This window comes from Dromaius novaehollandiae, chromosome 5 (genome assembly GCF_036370855.1).
Source record: "Dromaius novaehollandiae isolate bDroNov1 chromosome 5, bDroNov1.hap1, whole genome shotgun sequence".
NCBI classification, from domain to species: Eukaryota; Metazoa; Chordata; class Aves; order Casuariiformes; family Dromaiidae; genus Dromaius; species Dromaius novaehollandiae.
The window spans coordinates 9353782-9376629 of record NC_088102.1 but is presented as its reverse complement, the minus strand read 5'-3'; the positions used below and the strand labels follow the sequence as shown (position 1 = coordinate 9376629).

The 22848-nt window shown below is 41.6% G+C and overlaps 1 protein-coding gene across 2 annotated transcripts in view; it reads right to left on the bottom strand.

Annotated features, from left to right (window-relative positions):
* BRF1 (BRF1 RNA polymerase III transcription initiation factor subunit) overlaps positions 1 to 22848 on the bottom strand; it is a 172658-nt gene that overhangs the window by 123640 nt on the left and 26170 nt on the right. For both annotated transcript variants that reach the window (XM_064511970.1, XM_064511971.1), the window contains one exon: positions 3735 to 3908. In XM_064511970.1, coding sequence (XP_064368040.1) covers positions 3735 to 3908 — 174 coding nt within the window. The remainder of the gene's footprint in view (positions 1 to 3734; positions 3909 to 22848) is intronic.

The window sequence follows — 22848 nt, the reverse complement described above, 5'->3', positions numbered from 1 at the left end:
AGCTGTTCAAAACATTAAAGAGAAACAACTGAGGACTGTTACTATTCCAAGAAACAAATTACGAGCCAGACTCTGCAACGTACAGGGTGTCCACGACGCCAGCTAATGGCAGATGTCACTGGAAACACTCAGGATCGCCCCAAACCGGACCCTGCGAGTAGGACAGCCAACTCTGCCAAGCTGGACTTAAAATCATTACTTCTTCCATATGTATTCTGCAGTATGTCTTTATTGCTGGCACTAATAATATAAATACATTTTATAAAGAGAATTAAAGTTTTCACCGGTAGTTCATCAAAAGGATAAAACGCCACCCCAATTTAGCTGATAGCTAATAAGCCATCTTCCCTTTGAAACATGGAGCACTGCCAAGTTGTATAAACAAGGTGAGGAAAAGAAGAGCCATGTTGACGTTACTGCCTTGTGGGTTTCTGGGTCGAACAAGCTAATAAAAAACAAACTGATCTAAAATGATTTCAGATCTCAAATACAGTCCTAAACTTTCCAAAGAGCTATAAACAAAAGCTGTACTTCAGATACTTTTTTTTAACCTGAAAAAAGTTTTATAACTTAAAGAGAACATAAAAGTGTATTTTTATTACTTAAATAATATTTTGCACTTTTATATTAATTAAACAATACGTAAGAGCTAAGGAGAACTTGATGTTTTTCTGTTGCAAACTGAGGCTTACTCAGGCAAAATTCAGACTGTTCCATTAGACTTGGCTAGAATTTTCCTTATATTTTCACGGAGGCTGGCTGTATATTATGAAAAAAGGAGAATAAGCAGATATCCACACAAGATAATACATTCCATCCCTCAGACTGAACTCAATGCAGACAATTAAATCCTGTTCTCCAAACCCTTCCCACTCCCTCAGCTCTGCCAGTGGTGAGCACACATTTCTTGCCACTTCAGCCCCCGACTACATCTACATCTGGCTGTACCTCCCCAGGCCATAGCTTTGCTCCTTCTACCATAATATTTTTTAAGAAAAATGCTGTCTTCTGTTTCAAAGACTAATCTGTTCCTATCTAACCTCTCCATCCTCTATGACTCCCACATCACCCCACTGATTCATTTGGGCAGCCCAAAACCAAGGCACTGCCTCTGACTTCTGAAAATGCTGCCCTTTGCATCTTCTTCCACATCTCTCTCCTCTAAAATATACACTCTGATCTTCAAAGTCCTAACTTCCTTTTTTAAGTTCCTCCCAAATAATTTCTTCATAAAAGTTCTACTACAACAATGAACACTTTAAAGTCTCTAAATCTACAGCTTAGCGGTATTATATAAATCTAAAAGTGTTATAAATACTGATGCACTTTGTACAGCATCTCTCTCCTCTCTGCATGCCATCCTCGACTCGTTTCTCCAGAAGACCAAAACCAGCTGGAAAGCTTATCATGGCCCTGAATGTGCAGCTTCACTCTTGCTAAAGCCTCTTGCCACTTTGCTGTCCTTTACCGGTGGCTCCTGGTCCCTCTGGATCAAAGGCTTTGGGAGTAAGGCTGCCTCCTATTGCCCACCTGTACATTGCCAGGCTGGAAACCAGTATAACACACCGATAACGATCATCACCATTGGTCTGTGGAGACTTGAGTGTATTTTAATTTCAGAAGTCAGCAATACACATCTGTGGCTCTCAGTTTTCCAAATTTCTAATGAAAGGGCAAGGTACCAGAAGAGCTAGTAATAATTCAGTGTTAGAATCCACAGTTGTGTTTTTTTTTTTTTTTTTTTAGCACACTGCACCTGAAATACTAAAAAACACTAATGGCTTTGCAAAACACCGGCATAGTGCATCCACCATAACCTGAACTCACTCTCCCAAAGTAAAAAGCTCCTATCTTCAGAGATTTTCAACACAGCTGAATTCTTAATGTCAACTACAAAATGAAGTTTATGTAACAGATTTTAAAAATCAACACTAACAAAAACGAGCCATACAGTCACACACTACCACTTCCCGATTCCCAGATGGCAAAGTACCACATAAGAGAAGATGAAGGACTTTGTGATATTAATATAGATGATAGAGACCATCTTCACAGTCTTATTCATACCATGCTCCTAGTATTTTATATGTGAAATATCACACAGGAAGCATTCTCCATTTAATAAGAAGGAAAAAAGAGTGGGAAAAATAAATTCAGGTACTTATAAAGTGTCAACCAGACCAGTACATGCTGTACATAGCAGGGATACAAGCTGAAACACCTTGAAGAAGGATGTGTAAAACACGCAAAGGACTTGGTGGTTTGCCGGAAGGGTTACCCACACTGGCTACACAGATGGCTGCTGCACTACAATATACCTACTCGCCCATTACAGCCATATTGCTTCAAATACTTTTTATCACTACCAGGGGGAAAAATGGATTTGTATATTATGGCTAGGCTATCATTTGGTAATATTAAATAATGGCTGCAAATAAATTACTCCTAAAAAAAAATCATGAGCATAAAAAAATACTGGCAATGCTTATAATTCAATACTGTCTTTACAGTAATGACAGAGACTTACACTGTTCAAAGTTTACAAGAAGATTTCTCATTGGAAAAAAAAGAAGTTTAATAGTAAAGCCTTCCTTTTATAATTCCATTATTCCTGCAGAAACTCCTTTTTAACACGCAAACATAATGACCACAACATGACCACAAAGCACCAATTTTAAGATTCTGAATATAGTTTCTGAAACTAAAAAACAAAAATCTCAGATCAGTCCAACTGCTATAAGAAATATAGAATGAAATGAAGTAAACTTAAAACAAATCAGATCAAATAAGATACTGTTGATGCACAAATATCGCTTTAAAGCAGAGGAGGAGAGCTAATGCAATACAAAAGTAATTAGTTGCCTTCTCTTGGCTTTGCAATACTAAATCTAAATTCCAATAATTGAAACACAACATAAATAAAAATATAAACATAAAACAAATAAATTTGGATGCCCAACAGTATCTAAAGCTTACAGGGATGTTAACAAAGTTCTACAATACAAAAGTAAGGATGCTCTACAGCAATGAGTACTCACTGGCAACTTAAACCTGTGTGCAGTTCAATCTTCAGTCACTGATTTCCTGTATGATTCTTTGAGCAAATTATGTAATTTCTTAAATATCTTTTTCCCACAAAACCAAAATGGTAATGATACTGCCCTTCCCACAGGAATTAAAAGAAGGAAATCCATGTATCTTGATGGAAGGCCTAGCGGAACTCAGATCTGTTCTTTAATGCAGACAGCACAGGAGACTTGGGGTTAAATTTTGGTGTTTAAAAAAAAAAAAACCAAAAAACAAAAAAACAAACAAACAAAAAAAAAACCTAGCAAAGAGCAGGAAGAGTACAATTTTTTTCCCCCCCAAAAGAAAATGTTGAGAAACAAGAAATTAAGACTTACTGAGGGGAGGCGGAATGGAATTAATAGATCCTTGTAAGTAACACTAAGTACTGTACATTTAGAAAGAGAAAAATTTTACCTGAACACAGGAAAAATTCCCACTCACTTCATTATACAAAATCAGCAGTTATGAAATTACGTCCTGAACACTTACCTTTTCAAATTCAGAAAAAGTCAAACTAAATAATTGACTTACTAAAAGTATCTTTTTTTTTTAATTGCCACTGCAGGAACAGTGCCTTTCCCCTTCCCTCCCCCATCAAACAGCTAAGGCATTTTATCTAGGGGTCCGAGTGATAACTCTCATATTGCACACATGTCAAAGGATACGAGGAGTTCCTTCTGTCCTACACACCAGGTAGAGACATGCAGCAATTACATGGGTCATCTTCCTCCCCCGGGTTAGGTGCTTGCTCACAGCCATCTTGAAAAAATTAAAGGCGGTATCCAGACAATGCTGATTGAGTTGAAGCTGATTTCCCAAGTGGTGAATCTGACGTTTCCCTAGAAAAATTAACAAGAAAGAAAGAATGCTTAACAACTTGGCAATTAATGTGCTTTAGGTTTTTTTCTGTGCTTTTTTAAGACAAAACTGAGGAGGAAATTTTGGTTTTCATGTCTGTGTGAAATACATAAGTTAGAATTTAGTATTCACTGAAGTTTCTGGGAGCTATAAATCCTCAGATCCTCAGGAGAAAGACAGACAGACAAGTCTATGACTCATTTTGGACTCCCAGTACTCAAACACACACAATCCCTGAGCCCTGGAAAATGAAGGTGCACACTTCAGCCCAAGGGAGGTGTCAAAACATAGTGAAGACCTCTCAGGCAAAAGACTGTTCTTCCCCTGCTGAAGAGAGTCTGAAAATTAGCACTTGGTTAGCTCTAGAGACGAATTTCTGAAAACCTCAGTTCATGGCATGCTTGACACTCAGGTGCAAACAAATTAGATGTTTTGCTGCAACTCTCTGAGAACCGGTGAAGTTTGCAGTTCCTCTAACCACAAACTCAACCCGTAAGGAAAGGAGCTGTTCTCAGGGCTCCTCGGCGATCGCCGCTGACAGGGGAGCACTTCCTTCCTTCGAACACTTCCACAGCAGAGGTTTCATTTAAGGCTTGGCTGCCAGACTGCAGAGATTACTTTGTGGCTTCAGGAAAGCAAATGTGCCTTCACCCTTAAAAAAAAAAGTACTGCAGATGATTCATAGCAGGAAGCAGTACAGCTGCTAAGACAGATGCTGAAAGCAACGTCCAGCCCCGTCTCACAACTCCAGCTATGGAAAAGTCTGCCGAAAAGACAGCTTCAGAGAAAGATGGGGGAAGTCAGGAGGAAAACAAAGTACTGAAGTACCTCAACATAAGGGGTCAGACAGTACATCAAGAAAAATCCTTTAATTCAATGTGCTGGACAGATGTTTCCAGTATGTGTTTTTATGGGAAACACTCTTCTATTTCTGTTCAGAGATGTTACAAGTAGCTTTGCTGAAGCGGGCATAAAGCTTTCCACGTAGTTTAGCCACCATTTCTTACAAACAGCTGTGATCACAAAATATTTACCAGAGGAACACCAGTATGTATACAGGCTGTACTTTATCTTATGCAAATTCCTACACAATCATCATGAACAACATGCTACAGTGCTCAACCTCTGAACAACCTTTGCCAGCAACACTTTCACCTCAGCTTTAATAAACTGCAGCTCCAGAAACCCAACCAGGACAAGTAAAACTGGCCAAATAGAAGCTACAAAGCTGTAGCTTCTCCTTTCTGCACAACCGGTAATTAGTATGCTCACTAACGAGATCTCCCTGAGGTCACTTCTGGGCAATCAGGTGTAACACATCCAAACGGAGAATCAGTGACAGAGGAAGGATGTGTGTCACCTTCCACAAGAGGTATCAGGACAATAAGCTACTCAAGAATAATCCAAAACCCATTAAGTCAATAGTTATTCCACTAACATCAGCAGGCACTGGACAGGTGCTTATTAGTCTTAAGAGTCTCAAACACAACTACTGTATTTTTCTGAAATGAAGATACTAATTTGCACTCTCTCTCCCCCGAATTTTATTTCACACCTGCAACCTCCTGTCCAGGCCTCCTGTATTCTAAGGCTGGCTCACACCTCTTAAGCCTTTGAGAAATAATCAATTTGTTCTCATCTACAGACAGTAAAAATTCACTTACCCTTGAGTATTAAAATTCAGTTTTGCACAGCAGCAAAGCAGCTTCCCCCATCACCACCTCCCTGAGCAAGTCCACAACAGAAGTCAGCATGGGTCATATCAGTGTGACTAGGGAAAGCAGCCTCTAGCTATCACTAAAGCTCCCTATTTCCGTCTTCCCAATCCAATCCCTCTGAAGACCCAACCAGCAAGGTACAAGACAGCACTGAATATGGAGCCTGGTCCAGAAGCAACACATGGGCAGAGCTGGGGCTGCAGGTGGCACAGGTGACTCCAGGTCTCCCTGTCCCCACTTCTGGGATTGAGACCCCCATCTTCAGCCCACCTCTTCCCTTCCACACACAGGGAAAGACAGAGAGGTGTAATCATCCCCAAAGCTTTGCACATGCTTACCATGTCTGAGAGCATCCCAGCGTGGTACAGAAGCAAAGACAGGTGCTGTGCAGCTAGCAAGTCCCACAAGGATGGGACGCACTGCCCATCATGCTGCCCTGCTCTGCACTTTAAGCATGGAGTTTGCACCTGCCATGTAGCAGCCTGTGGCAATGCTCACAGCACACAGGGAACATTTTTGCCTTTCAGGACACCAAAGCTGATTTTGCTGCTCCCCTTGTTACAGTTGCCTACACCTAAAGCCAGCTCTGGTCTGGCCCTACCAGAGATTTCTGTCCTCCAAGCTTATTTTTCAAGAGCAGCCATACTGGATCGGTCTAGCCCAGTATTCTGGGCCAACAGAACAGACATGCAGCTCAAAGAGGCCCATCAGAAGCGATTCACTGCCATACGGACCAAGAAGCACAAGCTCCTGGGAGAGAGAGGGGCAAGAAGAAGCTCCCCTTTTATACAAAAACCATCAGCCTGAGGTTCACAACCTCCAAGGAGGCTACTGAGGGCACTTATATCAGAAGTGCCTTTCTCCATTCAGCAGTGGTATTCTCCATTCTGGTCATATATTGTCACGCATGGTTATCAAGATGAAGACATAAAGAACCGCCATCTGTAGAGGTTATAGGCACTACATGTAGATGAACCATCAGACAGACAGACACGGCCATGCCCATGCACCTCTCTCCCTGGCTTCAGGGAGATCCAGAGTGGAAATACTGCAACAGCGAGAGCAGTATCCCTTCTAAATAAAAACCAGTCCCATTCATTGTCCTCAGAGTCACAAAGGCTGCTGGCACCAAGCAGAGATTTCAGAAGTTTTAAAGCACAATTCAGACAATATTTACAAGCAAAGCTTCTGTAAAAACATAAAAAGAGCAGTGGCTCCTACATCAAGGAAGAGTTGCATGCACTCCTGGATGCTTCCTGGACTACTGGCGGAACCAGTATATGGGGCCAGCCCAGCCTGACAAGACAGTGGGACCACAATGCTGCAGGTCACCAAGCAAAAAAAGGTTTAAAGGGAGCCTGCCACACCATCACCACAGCAGCAGCTCATGTGGGTCCTGGGCCTGAGGAAGGAAGGGTGGACTCCAAACCAAGATTTCTGCTCTCACAACTTCCAGGAAGCAGCCTTGTGCCAGAAACACACAGAGGAAGCAAATGGGTGAGGGCTAAGGCAAGGACAGGGACAAGAGCTGTCACCTGTTCATCAGCGACAACCACATGTGTTGTAGTTATGCCACAAGGGAGAACAGGGAAGAGAAACAAACCTTGGGATCATCTCCTGTCTCCCACTCCAAGCCTCCAGGATGGGGGTGGGGGTGGGGGGGGGCAACAGGACTCCAAATGGGCTCTACTGGAGGAGCTGCTGCTGACAGGGCAGAAGCAAGTAAGGTGGACTCTTCCCCCTCCTCCCTCCCACTCTCATGACCACAGTCCATGACCACTGTCTGCCTTAGTCATTAGAAGACCATACCTCCTCCCCCCCGCCCCTCCCCAGAAAAAGAAGAGTGAGAACAGGGCAAGCATACACAAAATTTCTCCCCCAGCAGCCTCCAGGCCCGTCCCTAGAACGAGGCCTTCCTTCTCATGTTCTCCTGCAAGGCTCCACACCTCGGAGGGCACTTAGGAAACAAAGAACATCCAAGAAAAAAAAAAACAATTGAGGAAGATATTTTAAATCAGGTTCCTTCATAAGCAACCTTTCCCACCAAGCTGGTCCCATCTCCAAGTTACCATTAGTATTCTCTGCATACCTAACCTTTTCTCATCTTCAAATGTAGAAACATAATTCATCATAATCCATCCTAGGTAAACAGTGTGCTTTTAAGTAATATATGCTTTTAGAGCTGAGCTTTTCATCCAGCATCAATATTTAAAAAATGTAATTACTTTAGAGGTGGCCAGTCATTGTCTGCAGACAAATATCAAAAGAGTTTGGAGAGCCCAAAACAGTATTCGTCCGCTTCAGAAATGTTTCATTGAATGTTTTACTCAACCTTCAGCAGACCAACGAAGGCTTTATTTCAGAGCGCTAGTGCTCCCTCGAGCTGCTTTGTGGTATCATGTCAATCATACAATTCACATGAAAATAAGATGACTACAGTACTGTCACTGATCCTCAAAACGAACACCTTCACTCAGCATAGGACAGGAAGAAGAATCTTAGAAATGGTGCATATCTCAACAATTAATTTGTTTTCACCCTCATCTCTTACAAGAGGCAGAAGCCTACTGCTTACAGCATCATCTAAGATAAATATTTTTGTTCCGCAACCAATCTCCTATTTATTAAAGAAAGATCAAAAGACCTTTTTCTCTTGAATTTGATGTAGCAACAAACACCTACTTTTCTGGTATCTTATGTAACATAACAAATCAGTAGGAAAAGGTAGCATTAGCAATCAGGTTTTTTACGTTTCTACATAAGGAATATGAAACACCTGCATTCCTGCAGGTTCTTTCACAGATTCAAGAAGCATCTCCTTTCAAAAGGTAACTGTCAAAAAAAAAAAAAAAATGTTAACAGCTAAATCGTCTTCATTCCAGTCAGGTGACAACTAAAAGAATATAGTTTTGTGATTCCAGGCTTTTCTGCCAGTCTCATCAACTTGACATTTCCAGAGCTGAAAAATGTGTCTCTGTAATATTTTATTTAATTATAAATACAGCAATGTAATCTGTTTGCATCTGAAAAGCAGATGTTCATATGCACAGAACTCGGACATATGAAAATAATTTACCAGAATAAATTCTCTCTCCAATGCTCCAGCTACCATCGACAGAGATCAAATACCCATTTCACACTGCCAGTCCTCCACACTAAAAGTCCTTATACCTTTGCAATGGTATCCACAAGCCTGCTAAGCTTTTCGGTATCTCTTAAATCATCCACTGCTCCTCCAGCAAGATGGTCAACTTGGGTAGGAATTGCAGAGCAGCTGCAAGCTACAGGGCTCAGGAGATAAGCAATTCCCTCCAGCAGACCTACAACGCTCCATTATGTCTATCAGCCTTTGAAAGCATTTCTACTCCCACTGCTCCTTGCAAGCTGGGTGGCATTTTATAACCTTCCATTTGCTGTTTATCTCCTGATTTTCTCTATGGTTTGCTCTAGACTACCAGCACAGTTTCAATCAGCTCTAACTGCTGGCTGATGCCCATTCTGCCAGTTTGACCATATGGTCCCAGTGTGCAGTTAGCCAGTCGAGCTATCTGCAAGAACGCAACACGCCTTAAGATCTCGGCCAGAACAGTAGGAATATCCATCGTTACAATGCAATTTATTAGCAATCTGCTCAACTCGGTATTCACCAGATTACATTGCAGCGTTAGGAACTCATCAAACGCACTGATCTGCTCTACTGGATGGAAGAGAAAAGAACTGCCAGACATGTAAGCTGTATCTTGCTTTGGGTTATAAAGCAAAACTCGAGACAACAAATTCCTGACTCTCTCATCCATTTTATCCAGCAGAAGGTTGAGGGGAAAGTTTGGGGGGGATTATCCCTTAACAACCTGCAACTGTGATCTCAAGATTTGTGATCCACTGCTCCTTGGCCAGAAAACAGTAAAGCAAATTAAACCTGCCTTGTCCTTTGGGCAATAGCATATTATAACTTGAGCCATATTACTCCTTTGAGCAATACTATGAAAATATTATGAAAGAATAGCATCATGGCATCATGTGGAACAGGCAGAAAAAGAGCCACCACATATCACATCCACTCTGGTAGTATTTTAACAACTTATTTATTACAGAATTGCTAAGCAAAGGTAGAATATTTAAGAAAAAAACAAGTCATCCCTCAGTAGATGCAGCTTTTTCGTATTGGCAGCTTGTAATAATAGTTTCCTTTCTTGGGTCTTACAGGTCTTTGACAGATGCTGGGATTTTCGTACCAAAAGAAATACAGTCTTTAAGGTCAAAGCTTACACTTCGTGCTCCCTTTGCAATTTAGCGATGGCATTAAAGTGGTGACCTAGTATCTTTGGGAAGAGGACTGGGAATAGCATACTTCCGAAGCAAGTACTCCAGCAAGGATACTAAAATCCCCCATACACACCATTATGAAACAGCAAGCATATTTTCTTCAGTTAAAGAGAAAAAGAAAAACTAAAAACTACTGAAATTTTGTGAAATACAAGACGCATACCAGGCAATCCTCTTTATTTCTCAAAGGCACATACTGTCCAAAAAAACCAAAAAAACAAAAAAAACCCACCACGCAACACACACAATCAAGTTCCCAGGCTACCAAGCAGCAAAGTTTATCACGCTCCTGAATCTCCATCTAGAAACAAAAGGCCCTTTTCTCTATTTCAGTTTTCAGTTCCAAGTCTGCTAAAGACGTGTTTCCATCAAACTCTTCCCAGCATGCTGAAATAAAACGCTATCATCTTCTCAACTGATGCCAAGCTCAATGCTTTGGACTGGCATGTAAGACTTGAACTGACAAGTTCAGATAGGACAGCTGAATTCTGCTATCATTTTATTTCAGAAAATTTCTGTCCTTTTGATGGAGGAAACAGTGGTTATTACAAAACAACATGTGTGGGCTAGAAATCACTGTCACAAAAATATATTTGAAGTAAAAATTTGGTAATATTAACTGCTTACACAAGAGGCAGTTGATAGCAAAACTGCAGCTTAAATTATTATAGAAGCAAAATAGAGAAAGGGGGAAAATCAGGCCCAATCTTTACAAGCAATTTTCTTTTTTTATGGCCTGGTTACTACAGAAACATCTTGTTCTTTCCCATCATTCAAGAGGAATCATACCTTTTTTTGGATCACTTGAAAGTCAGTAATGTCAAGTAGCTACAGCTCTATATTAGTCTCACCTGGCTTCTGCCAGCTGATCTGCAGCTCTTCCCACAGACAACGACTATTAGCAACACCGCTATTTCCAAATAGCACATTGCGGCATGAAGCCTGAGTTTCCGAGGAAATAACAGGCAGTACCCGGCCAGAGCTTACATGATCAGTTATCACAATACCAAAATGCATCATCGAAATTGGGGCATACAGATTTTCTCCCCTTCTGCAGTTTGCTCCAGGGCCACTGGGAACTAACAGTACCTGAATGCGGCAAAGGAGTCGTGTTAACAGCACTAATCCTTTCTGCAAAGTTATGGTAACAAACACTATATATCCTATTAAAGGAAATGTTTTGGATGATGTTTACTTGGGAATTCATCAGCAGGATACGAATTACTTTACCGACTGAATTTTATGTGTGCAGATTTTATCCTGCGTTCAGTTTTTCATTCCTTTTATTTTCGCTCTTTGAGAAGAAATAGCCGCCTCTGTGCGTGGGCATCCCTGGGTGCTTTGTCCTGTCTTCCAATTCCAGCAAGTTGCAGCTCAAAGCCTGACTGAATTTCCTGCTCTTTGCTCCACGCCACGCTTCCATCTAGGTTATCTGTATTACGAATAAGCAAAACAAACCAAGCAACCCACCACGGGGACAGTGCGGGAACATCAGCACAGCATCGCGCATCAGGGCTGCTCCCAGAAGCCTAATCAGCATCAGAGTCCCGTGATCAAAGACAAGAAACCATTTAAACACCAAGTAACATCGCGGGAGGAAGGAAGGAAGGAAGGAAACCCGAGCGTTGCCTGCGTATTTCCAGCAACACACACACTACGGCAAGCGAGAAGCAGCTTTATCTCCGTGAGCTTATAATGAAAAAGCCCAATGAAGAGTAATGGGAATGACATCGTAGGGCATCACAGCAGTGCTGACCTGGCACGATAACCACCTTTTATTTTACTAAGGATAGCTAAGAATTATTCCCAGCAACACCTAATTGCCTATAAGGAAAGCAGTTAACAGATGCTGGCCTCGTTCCCACGCTCTGCCTAACTTCAGCCTAACCCGCTCCGACAGGGGCCCCCTTTCTGCCTAGGTCGCCTGGCAGACCCGCGTCGGAGGCTGCTACGGTCTGCTCCGCAGTATGAGACAGTGCCCAGCCTTCCCCCCTCCCCTGCGATATCCCACCAGCTGCGCCAGCACAACTGTGTGTGGCATCGCGCAGAAAATCAAACCACTGAGCTGACCCACGTCAAAAATAACACCGGGAAATTAAAAAAAGACTCAACGCAGACCTGTTTCCTGAAGGACTGATGGCCCCACTTTATCTTTTAGGGCCAAAACCAGACCATCCCAGAGCACAGACCAGTACTCAAAGTCTTCGCCTGCTGACAGCAACCAAACCCATCCCCTGCACCTCCCAGGCGAATGCCCCGTTACCAGGTGAGCCTCACTGCTTCCCCTGGTAAAGCCCTTTCGTTGCATGTCAAACATTCATTCATTCAGCTAAAAATAACCCGCACGAAACTCTAATATTAACAACTGCAAAGAAAAGTCCTGCTAGTGGTGACGACCCCAAGCACTTCTTAAATATTCGATACTAAACTACTTTTCTTTCACCTAGAAAACCTGCTGTTGACATCTCTCTCCCAGAGCTTATCTGTACTTTAAGTATTCGTTTGCTCAGAATTTGTTGCAAGTCCTTGTATTGCACCAATGCCAAAACAGGCCTGCAACGTGCCCACACAACTTCCCCCACCCACCTCCGCACACACTTTTTGCCATTCTCCAATTATAACATGTCACTCCCACATGGACAGACTCTCTCAAATACTGCAACTGGCCATTTGAAGTAATTTGCCTTATAATTCTGTAGAGTTTGGCACAGCAAGCAGTTCCTCTGATTCTCTGCATCCCATTCCTGAAATCCTGCTTCCTGCGCCAGTGGTACTTTGGTAATCGCATTCCCGTTATCCATCTAACCACTACCCCGAGTTCAACGAAGGCCGACAGCCGAAGGCAACCTGCTTATTATGGGGCTGCCCCTGAACTACTGCTGATCTGTGCCCCATCAGCCTTAGACAGTGGCTTGCTGCTTTTAGCCTTGCTCACTTTTTTAATATAGCTAAAGAACTTTTTGCTAATAAATTTTTTACTGAAGATTACTTCTCTTCACTTCTGGCATCAATCAAGATTTGGAAAACCACAGCCAATGCTGATGCTAAGGAAAAACAAAACCCAAAAAGCTGGTCTGTTGATTTGCTACCATCTGAAGGCATGGTATCACGACTGTTTTCAGTCAAGCTAAAGCCCAAGCTGTTGCTGAAAGCAGTGTTCCCACCTCCAGCACTACATTTACACAGCCACATGCTGATACAGATAAGGGAACTTGCTCTGCCGAAAATCAGCCCAACCAACAAAAAGTTAAATTTTCCTTTGGACCAGTTCCCTCATATAACTCAACAAACAGCCTCACAAGCACTAATGCTGGCAGAAGGTGGCTGGGGCGAGGAGAAATGCTGTCAGCAGCAGCGTACACGTGGATCGACTTAAGGCAAATGTGAGACTACAGCCTAAATGGGTCAAAGAGAAAAGTACACGCTCTGCCCCGGCTGCTTCTGCTTCTCTGCTTCTGCTCCCAGCCCGCACTGCTCTTCTCAGACAACTGTGCTTACAGAAAAGTCCTTCTTATCACAGCTTAAATAAATGCTAACGTGTTCATTAGTTGTCTGTATAGTGAAATGCTTCAGGTAGCTTAAGATTAATTTCAAAAGCAAGCAAATACAGATTTTTTTTTTTTAATTCCTAAAGTTTTGCCAACTGAATTTTCTTTTCACCTAAGAGTTGCATCTGTTGCAGAGTTGAAACAGCTGAAAGGGTGCATTAAATTAGGAACGCATGCATCATTCATATAATGGGATGTAGCCCTTACCTGTCTGACATTAACAGGACTAGAAAGAAAAATTTTAAATACCAGGAACTTTAGCACAGAGGTTGTTATTGAGCATGCAAGACTTTCTTCTGATAGCACCATTATTCAGACTTTGCTTTAATCTTCCTCTGTTTTGCTTGGACAGTGTTTCTTTTTTTAAATGACAGTTATTCCTAGAGATTTTTATATATCTATATATGTTTTAAACTTTTTTTCCCCCATACTTATCAATTACCAATTCTTCTTCTTGTCAAAACAAGAAGTGAAACATTTCTGCTGTCACACAGTATTACTGCTGATCCAAACACTAACTTTAACAAAATCTAGAGTCATTTCTACATCGCTGCGGGGGGGGGGGATTTGCTCATGACATAATCTGACAGTTGGGAAAAGATTACTTTTTCAAAGTTTTAAAAACAGTAATTTAGCAACATTAAAGAGGTCAGAACTTGCTTTATGCATACAAAGCAAAAAGCACTTAGCTAATGATCTATCCAGCTAGGGAGAAGAAAAAAAAATATTCAAGGATACCGTGAGTCGCCTGTTGGGGAAAGCTACCAGTGTCCTTAAAGCAAAACAAAAATGAAGGTTCTGAACACAAACGGGTCCATTTCTGCAATGAAAAGCTCATTGGACTCGAAGAGCGTGTTGATCAGTGCAACGCTACGTGCTTGCTGACAGAAAGCTCCAGCGCCTTCCCCAACCATCAGGGCTTTTGCCCGGTAAAGAGGAGTGAAAACTGACAGGAGCTCTTTTTCAGAGTCCTGCGGATACCCTGGAAAGAGGCGAGAACAGCGGCAACAACACGGCTTTGCCAGGACGCGGGGGAGCAGGAGGTGAAGGCTTTCCCTGGCCAGGACCGCAACTGAGGCCAAGGAGATGAAGACACGATCAAAAGTAATTGAGCCACCGCGGCTGAGCAGTTACCACTTCTCCGCAGTGCTGCCGTCCTGGCTGGCTAAGGTCATGCGTACTGAGGTTGATTAAGAAGAGAAAGAAAAAAAAAAAGAAAGAACACTTTCCCTTTAATCCACCTTCATAGTTGCTGTTACAGCAAAGCCGCTTCCCCGCTATAAAAGCCAGTCTGCCCGTTCCCTTTTTCCACCAAAGGGTGACCATGTATCTCAGCGAACCTCCCCTGCTTTCCACCTTTTAGCACCTACCTTCAGCAACGTGTCTGAGACTTTACTTGTCCTCAGACACATGCAAAACGGTTTTCCCCCCTAGAGCTCAGCCTGCCCCTCCGCACGGCAGTTGTGCTGTCAAAATAAAACTGTTAGCGGTAAATTATTTCCACTCTCCATCATCCAGCTGTGTAGGCAGGAAAGACCTCACTGACAGAGATGAATACCCATGCTGCTCTCAAGCTGTACTTGGCCTTACGGTTGCTGCTTTTTCCAGGACTGAAAAAGGCCCTGGCTTCGGGGGCTTTCTCTCCCCCCATCGCTAATGCTATGGGCGACTAACACCACAGCTTCTCCCCATCCAGACCTTTACCTCACCGACAGGCGCAGGGAGCCCAGGACACAGTAATCCCCAAAGTAAAAACTTCAAAAAAAATATCAAATTCCTTAAGTCATCACAAAAAGTGGAATTGTGGTGAGAAAGTCTCAAGGGACAAGGGATGAAGACAGAGAGAAGTAGTGGCGGGGGGGAGGCAGTTATTAAAGATATCAAAGGGATAAGAGACAAAACCTAATCTAAAAATGGAAGCAGAAAGGGAGAAAAAAAGTGAAATCAAGCTGGGAAAGGCACGGAGGCGTAACAAAAGCAAGAGAGACTGTATTAGGTTAATACTTATTTAAGGCATTTTTATACAAAGCTGACAACTGCAGTCAAATACTTCGTTCCTTTAAACGGAAGGGGTAAGAAGAAACCCAGCAGTCGGGAAAGAGAGCATCAGTTAATCTCTATTCAGGCCGCAGCTAGGGAATGAAACTCTGCCCTTAGTCTGTCCCCGACAACTGAGTCCATCGGCTACGGATAACACGCAAGGAGGATGGATTTGAGGGGGCTGCTCTTCTTGACCAATACAAAACACCTATTCAGATCAGAGCTACAACTGCTCCAGATCATTTTGTCTGTGTACTGCCCATAGACAGTGGGACAAGTTATGGACAGAGCTTCAGCCGCAACTTTTATGTTTCCTTCCTTCTTAAACTAAAAATAAGTGAAGGTTGCCACAAATCTCAGCTAAACAATGAAGCGCATCTGCGACGTTATTTATCAAACCCGTCTCTTGCGCTATCTACTTCACCTTTGAGCTGAAAGGAGATTTATGTTCAAAGAGAAAATGCACATATTTCAGCAATAGCCTTGCATTTCTTTATACAATAACATTTATATAAGTCAGATTTACAGACTGTTCCAGTAAAGAATTAAAATTACAATGACATCTATGTGCGTCTACAAAGCCGACACAGCCCTCTTAGAAAATTTTTGGCATATTTGAGTGCTATCCATCTGCACATATGTAATCTTTTCCATTTACATGAACCTACTCCTCACACACGGGATGTCATTAGCAACTTTTCTGGCAGCGGAGAATTCTTGCTCGACTTTGCTCTCCTCCTCAGGAACCCTTAATCATCTTAGAATTAAAGAGGGAGAGCCGGGGGGGGAGGGGGGACAGGGGGGAGAGGGGAGGTGTTAAGGACCCAAAGATTGAACTTTTAGCCTTCATCCAATAACAGAACATTAATTGTTAAGAAGGGAGCAGAAGATCACCAGATTTCTGGAAGATAATGGAAGTTTAAGCCATAAATAGATATAAGCATGAACTCATGACTAAGGACTAATAATGTGAAATTAAAGGAAAATGTAAGCATAGTATTAACAAGAACTTCCTTACAATACAACTCATTGGACCTTATAATAGTTTCCCAAGGGAACCGGCGGAAACCCCCACTGCTTGGAACACACGAATCCAGGAAGGGCAAAAAATAAGAAGAATGTATGATAGCGAATGGTCCTGCAGAAGGAGAAAAATGGGGCGAGATGATTTACCGGGTTCAAGGAAGTTCTCATGCTTTTGCAAAACTGGAAAGCTTCAGAGAGAAACTTGCAACTACTTTGCATGACAGAATTATTCTGTATTCTCAATATACAGCCTCAAAAAAAAGCTTTTTCCTCCTTTCCTCCCCAATGAGCCAGCTCTGTTGATTCAGTAGAACAGCATTTCGGCCTGCTTGCAGTTTGGTAGCAGAACAACACAGACCCAACGCCAGTCAGACCATCTGACCAACCTGCAGAGCAAAGACCCACCCACCCGAGTTCCTGCCTCTTAAAAGAACTCCCCTAGTCACAACTCCATTCTATTTTCCTAAAATTACATACTGTATTAATGACACTTTGAAGAATAAACTCAACGCGTGTGATTATGGAAGAAAATTGCCATACTTTGCTACAAAAACATCTTTAGATATCAACTTCCTTTGCTTTTCTGGATGATCCACTCACCTCCAGTGTGCCCATCCTTAGTAGTTAAAGGAAATTTCAGGTAAGCACAATTACATTTTCCTGTTCTTCACATGCCAAACCTCAAAGATCAATTACAACACGTTTTCCTGTGCAGCATGACTCCAAGATAGGATGTGAGATCATTCATTAAACATACATACCCAGGACTTGATGCATTATTAATTCATTTTCCCCTAGGTAATATGGCATGGTGAAAAATAGCTATCAGAGAACATACTGACTAAAGATTTAAACAGAAATCAGTGGATTTATGTGATGATTGCTATTCAGCAACCTAAGAGATCTCATTAAAGGAGACACGGTTTCTTCCCCCCTGATACTGTCACTGCTCCTACAGAGTACACATTGATATCTAACACAAGGAAGAGCACTGACTGCAACCCACCTCAGAAATAGTTCCTACAACAGTTGTGAGAATGATCTGTCTGAATTTTAAAAAAAAAACCAAGTCTGACGACAGACAGCTCTCAACTTTATAACATTTTTCAGATTAGTGACTGTGTCTGGAAAATCCTTTTTTTAAAAATAAAAAGTCTGTTATAAAACATTACCTGCCCCAGAGTTTCAATCAGGCTGGTGCTGTAAACATCAGAATCAGATTTTACAGTTGTTCTCTTTGACTTTGTGGAGCTGCAATCAAGGAAACTGCCTTAAGGAGTCATTTAATATCAGGATCATCTTGAACCTAACACACATATTGCATTGGTAGAATCTATAAAGTAAATTCTATTTATACCATACTCATAAGTTCCACAGCTACAGCAGAACTTAGAGTAGTTAGGCAACCTCCAGGACCAGGCTTTTCCCCCCACAAAACAACTGTAATTTGGTCCCGTCTCTTTCCTACCTTCTGTATTTTTCTCTAAGATCATAGGAAAAACAGAGAGGCAGATGAAATTTTGCCTCACTTTATGCAAGATGACCTTATATCCATATATCAAGAGCCCTGGCAGCTAAGTTAACTACAGGACACTTAGGTGAGCATTTCTGTATAGTCAAATCACCATTCTATCACACTATCATATAACAAGTATAGGTCCTGCTTTGTTTAACCCGGCTTTAGTTACAAATGCTTCAGTGTTCAACTACCTCTTGAAAGCTATGCTCCTACAGATGAGAAGCTGAACTCGGCTTCTGCTGTAACAGCCAAACATTTCTGAAGCCTCTGAATCAACGCTGTTTGTAGTCTGTGGTAACTGTGCCTGGTACCGTTTTGAAATCACAGCACTCAAACTTCAGTGAAACATTTTGTTCCAAGTGGCTGCTGTTGTCTGCCTTTTATCCTTTCCACAGACTAAATCAGCAACGGGTATCTGACATAAGGATCCTTCTTCTCAGCTTACTGGTGAGCGAGTACTTCTGGAAGAGGAGAAAAACCACACGTGATTCTCCACAGTCAACTGCTCAGGTACGTGGCAGTCCATCACTTCTGCTGGCAGATGAGATGCAGAGGGAAAAAATCACTCCAAATACACTCTTGCTTCTATATCACCCCTTACACTCCTTGATGCTCATGTTTACCTTCTGCTGAAGTTTCCTTATGGTTATATTTGTTTATTAATATTCAGCACCAGTGTAATTTCACAACTTAAATTTCCTGGCATGACAAATCAATGTTTCTCAGAAATCCAAAGCCATCTCAAAGCCTTAGTTCTCTGTGTCAAAGACCTTGATCAACGTCAAGATTCTTTTTCTTCTTAAAGCTGATATCAAACACTGCAATGATCTTGGAATGAAATATTTGTTGTACTTGTCAGATCAAAAAGTGAAGAGCATAGTTAGGGGGAAAATAAAACTACCCATACGTACAGTAGGAGAATTGTCTAGTCAATGGCAAAAAGAAAATGTGCTACATCTTGTTTTAGAAGCGCCACTGTAATGGTGCACCTTATTTCTATTTCCAGTTCAGAAACAATGTTATTTTTATTCCCACTTCTCCAGGATTAGAAACAGGGTGCAAACTACCCTTGAGGAGACTAGTGTACATCTGCCATCAACGCACGGCAGACTCACTGCGGTCTGTGAATGGAAAGACACAGAAGTATGTTTATGATCCACAGGATGTCCAACAACTTTATTTTGACCAAAGCTATTTTGCTTGAGACCCATTTGCTCTCAAGAAAGAAGCTGGCAGCAAGCAAGAGTTAACTTTTAGTATACGGCCAGCTGGAATAACACAGACCACTCAGACAACAAACGTCACCTCACAAGCACCCTGGATTCGGTCCAAAAATCACTTGAAAAGTGGTATTCTTTCTTGACATGCTCAAGGACTAATTCAGCTTGCACCAAAAGCAGCATTTTTTTTCCCTAGTGCATGGTAGGAACCATAGTCTCTAAATCAACTTTGAGATGATTTTAAATAGTCTCAGCATCCACATTTCCCCGTAAAAGCACTAAGAAAACTGATAAATTATTTTCCTTGTATTTGAGCTTAAAAACAAAGATTTCATGCACCTAAAAACAATGTCAGACTATTCCTCCAGCTTCACACACACACCTCCCCAAAGAAAGAAGCCTTTCAGAACAGAAATATATTTTCTGGAAATATATTTTCAGGAAAGGGACTGTACTTGCAAAGCTATTCACCCACATTAGTACAGCTTATGAAATCACTTAGAGGATTTCAGCTGACATTCAATAATTTTATTTCTAGCTATTTCCCTGAGCTCACAGAGCTTTCACGGCCAGGGAAGTAAGCAAATATAACACCTGCTTGGATTTGGTAAGCTGCATGGGGCTCAGAATAATAAGGCAACCCCTCTAAAATCTCCCTCATTTGCAATTGCCGATTTGCTGACGATGGGGAGATAGCTGCGCTCACCTTCAGAAATGCGGATGAATTTGGATTAGCAAATGCTGAGGATTCGTCTCACATTTAAAATGGAGGCTGGTAGTTAGAAAGTAGTGAATGGTACACTAAGAGCTATTAGTGACTTCCTGCTTTTTCACATTAGGCCTGCTCTTCCCTTTTTCACTCCACAGCAGACCTATGGTAAGAAATAAGAGAGAGGCAATGATAAACCACAGTCAGGAGAGTCAGCGCAACGGGGGCAGCTGGGCTCTACTTTTAATCATTTGTATTTTTAGGAAAACGCTCCTACATCTTTTAGTGATTAGAAGAAATCTGTGGGTTTTTTTTTTTTTTTTTTTTTTTTTTTTTTTTAATGACAGATCAGGTAAAATATCAGAGGATGAAGTTCCCTGAGATGGTTGAAAGGGGAAATCTCACTTCCCCCTTTCATCTCCATCACACAGTCTAGCCCCTCCCTTGCACCATCTCCCATTTATTGCTCCTCAGATTTTGTGCTGAGCTGCTAACTCAGAGAGGAGAAGAAAAAAAGAAAAAAGAAAGAAAGAAAGAAAGAAAGAAAAAGCAGGCAGTTTTCTCCCGGATTACTGAGTTCAGTAAGTTCAGCACAGGATCTGATGAGCACCACAGCCAGAGCAAGGCAGGGAAGTGAGACGCTGGAAAAGGGAGTAGATCCTCCTTTGCAGCAGCAGCAAGCCTCGAGAGCAGCTCAGCAGTAATACGCAATGCCCCTGACTTGTCTGAGATGCTACAAGGAGTTTGGAAGTACAGGTTAACAGCTGTCTGTACCGCCTCAAAATCTGTAACATGCATATTCTATGAGCAAAGAGAACAATCTCCTAGCCTGATTTAAAAAGTGTGTTTTTTCCCATGGAAAAGGATTTCTGTGTATCTGAGCTTGCATGTCCGTGTACACACGCCCAAAGGAACCAGAACTGCCTTTCTACATCAAGTGGCTTTGCAACATCCTAAAAGCAAGTCACAGAATGACTGCTAAGGATTAGCACCTGTGCTAAACCCCAGGAGCGCACGGCTGGTGACTCTGCACTATTCGTATGTCCCTTTTAGGCAAGATCACGGGATGCTTTCTAAAAGGGAAGAGCCCTGAAGATGGCTGTAACTTATTTCTTGTCCTTGCAAAATTAATGTATAAGTGACCTTCAGGTTCAGTATGCTCTGTATTGCTTTCAGAAACCTCAGCCCAGCCCTAATGTCCAGTTTCTGGAGGGCAACCTGTTCTCAGGAATGCATCTTAAATGGACTACAAAGCAAAGTGCAAGTGACTGAAACTTACACAGTCCCCTTTGTAGCCACACCAGGTTCATGATTCCTACCATAAAAATGCATGGACTGCTTTCCCTGAATACTGACTTATAAAAGCAATCAAATTAGCACATCTAGGGTACAATGTAAATAGCATTCACATACATTCTTACGTGTAACGAGTGACAGACACACGTTCTCATGTATGAGTTATTCTTGTACCAGAACCCAGCTCTGTGTATACTCCCAGATACCGGAACTGTGACCCTAAACTGCTTTGTTAGTGTTATATGTTTCATAACACACTCTCCAAAAGCCTACCAATCAACTGAGCGGCTTATAACATGTAAAGGAAAAATATACCATTTTCTTTCAAAACCCCATCCCTAAATAATTTGACCAAAAAATCACTTACAGGCTCGTTAGCGTAATATAATTTCTTAGGGAACAATGTATTTGAACATAATTAACCATTTGTTTTGTTGTATTCAGGGCTAATGACTTTTCCTTGAAGAAAGATCCATCTTTGATTGATTTTTCTATCGTTCCAGCTTAGGAAAAGCCTCTTCGGGTTGGAAATCCGGAAGTGCTCTGAATGGACTTTAGAATAACTAAGTAATCACTTACCTTTTCACTTAGTTTATCTTGTGTTTGCCTGGGAGAGCTTTGTTATAAGAGTACAAAGGCTTTAAACCGACATGATTAAAGCCAGGCTTCTAAATTCGTATTTTGGATCCTAAACAATAAGGCCAAGCAATCAGCTCCTGCTGATGTCCAGGGGTAGGTCTGAATAGCATAGCTCAAAAACAGGTTTAAGCATGCTCAGCCCAGCTCCTTGCTACCCTGGTAGCAGTTCTTAGCCCCACTGGAGCTTGAGTTCGTGAAGTCCACACTGTACTTCTATCTCTACCTCTATAAATAGACATTTATAATTTCTATTAAAACACAATCAAAGCAAAAAAAAATTCTAGTGTTTATGAAACACGATAAAATTCATTTTTGAAGAGTTATATTCTCCATATAAGGAATATGTATAAAATGATAGTAACAGTAATATTTTCCAAAAGGATTATCCATTTGACAACCCTTTCTCCCCCCAATTATTTAACCTTCCCTCAGTTTTACCTACATGGTTGACATTTGCTAGGCTTAGACTCTGTTCACTACTAATTAGTTGTCTATATTGCCCAAAATGAGTCAATTACTTGAGTACAAAAAGACAATAAAAAAAATCTTCATCTTAAGGAAGGACTTGCATCTTTAAACACATGATTTCCCATTCCACAGCTTATCTAAAAATAGCCACTGATGTAAAGGCTTAAGAAACGAGTAATTTTCCTTGTAATTCTAAATACTGTACAACTTCAGAGGAAATAAATGACTTTATTTTGTATGTATGATCTAAAGCTTTTCTAAAATAAGGGGAACAGCATTAAATTTAGTGAACACGCTAAAAAGAAGTCATTTATTATGTGCCTGTTTTTTTCTTTTTTCGGTAAGGAGCCTCCTTCCACAGCAAGCTGCAGTCCTTGCTTTTCAAAACTTGGAAAGTTAAATTAAATGCCCT